The sequence below is a fragment of the Cryptomeria japonica genome, chromosome 9 (genome assembly GCF_030272615.1).
Source record: "Cryptomeria japonica chromosome 9, Sugi_1.0, whole genome shotgun sequence".
NCBI classification, from domain to species: Eukaryota; Viridiplantae; Streptophyta; class Pinopsida; order Cupressales; family Cupressaceae; genus Cryptomeria; species Cryptomeria japonica.
Genome location: NC_081413.1, coordinates 154956169 through 154962691, shown reverse-complemented (window position 1 = coordinate 154962691; position 6523 = coordinate 154956169). Strand labels below are relative to the sequence as shown.

Sequence of the window (6523 nt, the reverse complement as noted above, 5' to 3'; positions counted from 1 at the left end):
TTCTAATCCAAGTCTAACTTACTGATTATATTTTGAAATAAGTTTTTTTTAATGACATAATATTTATCTTTAGGATAAAAATAATATTTTTTTATTGAATTATTATTATATATTATGTTTTAGATAATGTACATTTATTTTTAAAATAATATCATATTTTTATTTATTTTATTATATTTTACTTCTTTATATAGGTAAGGATAGATATTTTTTTTCAAATTTTCAACTTTATATTTTAGTCTTAGTAAACTACAATTATATATAATATAAAATATTGTATTTATATAGTTTTAGTGGAACGTTATATTATAAAATTGCATATTTAAATTAAATATATCATATATTTAGTTATGTTATATAATTTAATTGGAATGATCGAAAAAATCACACTTGAAAAGTATAACTCTCATTATATTTTTATAGATTATTATTAAGATATTTAACATGCAGTAGTTATATTAAGTTTTTATCATAATTTTTAGCATAAAACATGAAAGAATTCGTTAAACCCGTCAACTTGTTGACAAAATACCTCAAAATATTATGACATTGTGTCCTTGATTTGTTAGTAGTAGAAAAATAGGCAATGTTTATTCAAAGATCAGAATGCACTACTATCAAGTTTATTTTATATTCATTAACTAATTGACAATCAAAATATAGTTATTTTTTACTTTCATCTAATAAATAAATAATCAATGGTGCATTTTGAACTCTAGATAGACAATTCTGAAAAAAAATATGGTACGTTTACAAAGAGATTTATTTTCCCAATTTGATGACTTACCAAAGTATAAGAATTGTCCTTTACATGGGTCTTCATGTGCTTCCTCATAATATCATACGTTTCATCCCTATCATTTCCACTCTATCATCTATCCCTTTCCATCACTTTTTTTATCAAGTACTCCATGTGCTTAATAAAAGTAGAACAACTATATATTATTTTCTAATGGTTATAGAATGTAAAATTATCATTGATAGTTTGATAGCTAAAATATGTGATGTCTAAGTAAAGTGTTTCTATAATCCACATTTATCAACAAGTTGAACATTTAAGTTCACACAACCACTCATCATACTTTTATTTCTTTTTTTATTTTTATGAAATTTAAGTCTACATGATCAATTATATTTAATATACTTTATGTTTTGTTGTTGTCTTCATTATTTTCCCATGACTATGAAGTTGATATAATCATAAAGTTAACCTAAGAGAACATGACCCTTGTAATCAAGAAACCTCCTCAATAATACCACACATTGTAATGACTAAGAAGATATTAGAAGTAGCAATTACATAATTTCCAATAGTCTACAATCAACAAAGTCAATTCAATAAACTTTGGAAATGTTTAACATGTCAGGGCATTTCTATAGAGCACACGATCAATCTCACACAAAGTGGATTTGATCCCCAAAGTTTTTTAGAACTATTCATGATCTCCAATGTGTTAATTTGAGGATAATTTATTTAGAATGTTAAGGTAATTAGATTTATACAACATAAATCTTTTTCTCCATCATAATTTCCACAAGCAATTGCTCTCTCTCTTAGACTTCTCATTACCCATTGTCATTTAATATATCTTAATTAATTATGCTCGTCTTTCTTGTCTTAATTAACTTATTTTAACATTAAAAAGGAAGAATATTTCCATTATAGTACTAGTGAACATAATTACCATACATTGTAGTGCATTTAACATCCTTTCTTATAGTTTTGTTTTGTGTTTCCTCTTTATAGTTTCCCACACAAATGTCAACCACTCAATTTTTGTTCTATTATGATTTAAAGTTGCATAAATTTATCCTATTTAACATATTTTATGGCTTATGATTTCATTATATCATATCAAATCATATTTCTAGATAAAATTTTCTCCCTACCAACATGGCTCCATTTGCCATTTTTCATATAACAACTTTGTACTTCAAAACCTACATGAATAAGCCCATTCAAAATATTTTCAATGATTTAAGTTTTGAAATGCAAAAGTGTGTGTCAATGTACTTTTCTATTTCCCATACAATCTAAGTAACAAGAATCGAGTATTCATATCAATACTTTTTGGGATATTTTTCTTGATGAAAGAGGTTTTTTTTTAAGAAGATGAACAATATTGGGCACTTTTGTTCCATGCTAGATTTCATTTAGTTAGAGTCCTTTGTCATTGAAAAATTTAGGAACATATTAGTAATGGAGCCTAATATCCATTAAAAAATAATTGTTGATTATACTTACATTTAATTTTATAATTTAAAAAAAAAATTGTGGATGTTAGAAACATTAAATTAAATATATATTTAATTATAATTTAATAAAAAAATTGTAAGTCTATTTAAAATATTTATTTTCTTTTTAAAAATTTTAATTATATTTTATAATAAAAATGTTTAAATATGATCATATAATCAAAATATTTGGGCTTTAAATTTGTGACAACATCTCAATATTGTATTTCTAGTATCAAGCAACCATATGCATGTGTACTCAAAGATGTAGTTCAAAACAATAATTCATTATTAAACTAATAGAAGGTCCATTGTTTATTCATTAGATGACTTTAAAGTAGTTAATATTTTTCTTTTAGTTAAGGGTGTCTCTTTATGTATCACTTCTTATATCTTTGCCTATCTCTCTCTCTCTCTTTGCTGCTTTGTATCTCTCTTTATCTCTCTCCCTTCTCAATCCTCTCTCTCTCTCTCTCTGCTACTTTATATGTTTATCTCTTCCATATCTATGTATCTCTATCTTTTATCTCTTTATCTCTCTCCCTTCTCTCTGAAACCCTCTCCTTCTAACATCTCTGAGTCCTTACCCCCCCACCCCCCCCCACCTCTCTCTCTCTCTCTCTCTCTCTCTCTCTCTCTCTCTCTCTCTCACACACACACACACACACACACACACACACACACACACACACACGTGCATTCTTCTTCTCACAGTATATCTCCCTCTATCTACCACCCTCTCTCACCTTCTCTCCCTATTGCAAGCATAATATGAGTTGTTGGCAATGGGAATTGATTATCTTACTAATTCAAAGGTTTTGTTTGATTCATGTTGGATCCCTATATATGGCATAGCTGATTTGAATATATCACTTCTCCATGAAGACCTACATTGCACAAATGATTATTGGTCCCTCTCCCCTAGTTTACTAAATAACATACCAATTGACCTCATATATTACACAAATATATACAAAAAAAAATTAGACCAAAATTTTTCATCTTTAACCTTCCACACCTCTTCGACATACCTATTGTACACCAAGATGCAATTGCTAGTTACTAAGATACGCTCCACATTTTTTTAGTTTTTAAAGCCACCCCACGTATTCACGTCTCTGACTTCTTTAACTCACCCAGCCACTTCCTTTGACTGGTTTTTCTTTGTTCTATTGAGTTCTATATAATATATGTTCTGTCCACTATGTTGGGTGCAGCGTCATTATTCCCTATAATAAATATTTTGTCGTTGTGGGTGGTCACATATGAGCTTAATTATTCCCTATTTCTGACTTTACTTTTTCTTTCCAAATAGACAACTTTTCTCGTTAAAATTATTCAAGTCTTTATATTACCCTATGACATAGCATAAAACTAGAGCCAAACAAAAATAAAGTTGACTAAATAAATAAAGAACTTAAAGGCAACGATTATTTCGATGCTCTACAGGACCCATTATACACCCGAACTTTTCACCTCTCATAATCGAAGATGCGATTTTATATGAGAAGCTTAAAATTCGACCTCTAATGGTGGGGGTCGGGGCTCTCAGAAGTGTCGCAGCACTTTATTGAACACATTATTTCCAATGGCAAAGCTGGTTTGTCTCACGCTTGTGGCAGAGCCATGATTTCTGAAACGAATAGATCGAAACTTTTAGAAGAAGATCCCCCTTCGCCCACCGCTGTCTTGGCTGCCGCCTTCAATGCTTTCACCCTTTTCCTCAACTCTTTGCCCTTCTCTTCGATCATCAGCGACCGTACGATTCTCTCCACGTCATCTCTAGTCACCAGCCAATTCTGCTCAATTCTCTGGGGCGCTTCCACAGCTATCCCGATCTCATCCACCACCAACTTGGAGTTGAAAGGCTGTTCCGCATAAAGCGGCCAGGCGATGAGTGGAACTCCCGTCGTGGTGGATTCCAGAACCGCATTCCAACCACAGTGAGAAAGAAACCCACCGGTGGAAGGGTGGGCCAGAATGCCCACCTGCGGGGCCCACCCGAGGACGAAGAACCCCTGGTTTTTGGCCGCCATGCGACTATGCAACCCCGCCGGGAGAGAGTCTAACGCAGAGGTAAAGGAATTCTGAGCGGCGTCCGAGGGCATGCGCAGAACCCACACGAACTTCACCCCGCTCGCTTCCAACCCAAGCGCCAGCTCCTCCACCTGCGCCGTCGGGATGGAATTCTCACTGCCGAAGGAAATATAAAGCACCGATTCCTCCGCCTGCTCGTCCAGCCACTGCATACACTTTTCTCCCTCCGTGCTCGTTCCCAATTCCACCGCAGGGGCGATTCTTTTGCGTTCAACATGCCCGTCCTCGAACGCCTCCGGCGAAAGCAAAGGCCCGATTGTTCTGAGAGTCCCGTTAACCCTCTCAAAATGGTCCACAAACTCCCCTTCGAGCTCGTAAAACGTGTTGACGATCGTCCTCCAGCTCTGCTTATTCCCGCGCCTTTGCCGCACCCAGAACTGGTGGGTGCCGTTCTCCGGCGTGGCCTCGGGCAGCTCGGGCAAGAGCTGAAGGCGGCTGAGCCTCACTTCCTTTGGCACGCCCGGCACCAAGTACCGCCCCGACGCCGTTCGCGGGAGGTTCCGCGGGAGAGTGTCCCACACGATCTGCTGCACCGACTCCGCGAACATGCCCGACGTCTCGAAACTCACTCTGGGTATGCCAAACTTTTGAGCTACAGCGGATGACCAACCCAGAAGAAAATCTGTAATGAGGCAGACGGGAGCGGGGAGGGAGCTTATTTCCCCGGCTAAAAAGCGTTCCAGAAAGCGTTGGAAATGGGGCTGAAGCCTCTCGTCGGCGTCAAGCAGGGGAGGGAGCTGGTGCCACTGCACGCTGTTGCTGTTCACTTTGCCCAGCGTTAAGTGGTCGTGGGGAATCTCCATTTCAAGCAGGTGGATGTCCAGCCCGGCCTCACAAGCGCCATCCACTTTCTTGCGCAGTGAAGGGATGTGGTGAAAGGTTGTCACAAAACTGACGGTTAAACCCTTGGCGGCTAATTTCTGGGCAAGCTGCATGAAGGGGATCAGGTGACCGTGCCCCAACGACGACAGCATCATCACATGCGCCCCCATTTCTGCTGTTCTTCTTCTCCTCGCGGTTTTCGTACCAAACAAGTATTTCTTTCCTCTGCACTGAATTTGTGGGAAAGCTTGTTTTCTTCTCTCTTCGCTTTTCACTACCAAAGAAATATTTCTTTCGTCTGCTCTAAATCAGTAGAAAGCTTGATTAATATATAGATGATCCATGGCGTGTCACTGACGTTCGAAGAACTCATCATTACGCCGTCACATATTTTCACAGTACCCGTCGAGTTGGACCGAAAGACGTTTTCCAGTGTCCAACGAAGGTTCACGGCATCAACACAAATTATAAATTAGATAGCCACTTTGGTTGACGACTTTGACCAGGAGGACTGAATACCTCACCTGCGAATGAGGTGATGTCAAAATGCGTGACGTAGTGATAGAGAGAACTTGATTGCTATTAAATAATTGTCTTGACAGAACATCACAGCAACGTGGCCTTGTTTATTTGCTATTGCCCATTTGCTTGTTTTTGTTATGCTGTAATATTATAATAGCATATTTTCTTTCTTTCTTTCTTTTTTTTTAATCTTCTTTGTCTTTTTTATTTTATTTTCCATTTGCTTTTATTTTTATGATTGTATTGTCCTTGTCTCTTGCTTTTTTTTTACATATATTTTTTTTGTGTTAATTCTTTGTTTCTTTTTTATATTATTTTTTAGTTGATTACTTTTTTTTTTTTCTTGTCATTCTTTAATTATTTTCTTTTAGTTTACTCCTTTTTTTTTTTTATGATTATAATTTTATAATATTATATTGTAATTCATATTATTAATATTTTTTAGGTTTTTATTTTATTTTATTGTTATTTATTAAGTTATTTTATAGTTGTTATTGCTTACTTTCTTGTTTTTATATAATATTGTAGATATTTTCAATTTTTTGTTCTTGTGTCATTTTTTTTGGTTTGTTCTCTTGCTTTTTCTTGTTCTTGTTAATTTGCTTGCTCCATCTTATTTACTTCTTAATTTGACATTTTAACATTTATCAACATGAACTAACCGTATCTTATTTATCTCCTTCTTTACTTCCTTTTGCTCTTTCCACCCTTGTCTTTTTCTTTCAACTTCTTCTCTTTTTTACAATTTTTACAATTTTATTTTTTATTCTTCTTTTCATATCCCGCAACATTCATAAAGCTAGGGTTGTGGGTGATGTTGCAGGGAAGGACGATGATGACGACCCAG

The 6523-nt window shown here is 35.2% G+C and overlaps 1 protein-coding gene across 1 annotated transcript; it reads right to left on the bottom strand.

Annotated features, from left to right (window-relative positions):
- Positions 1 to 3610: 3610 nt before the first annotated feature.
- On the bottom strand, positions 3611 to 5573 carry LOC131059654 (UDP-glycosyltransferase 73C3). The gene has a single exon (XM_057992670.2). The coding sequence runs from the start codon at positions 5322 to 5324 to the stop codon at positions 3843 to 3845; it is 1482 nt and encodes a 493-aa protein (XP_057848653.2). The 5' UTR covers positions 5325 to 5573; the 3' UTR covers positions 3611 to 3842.
- Between the last annotated feature and the right edge of the window lie 950 nt (positions 5574 to 6523).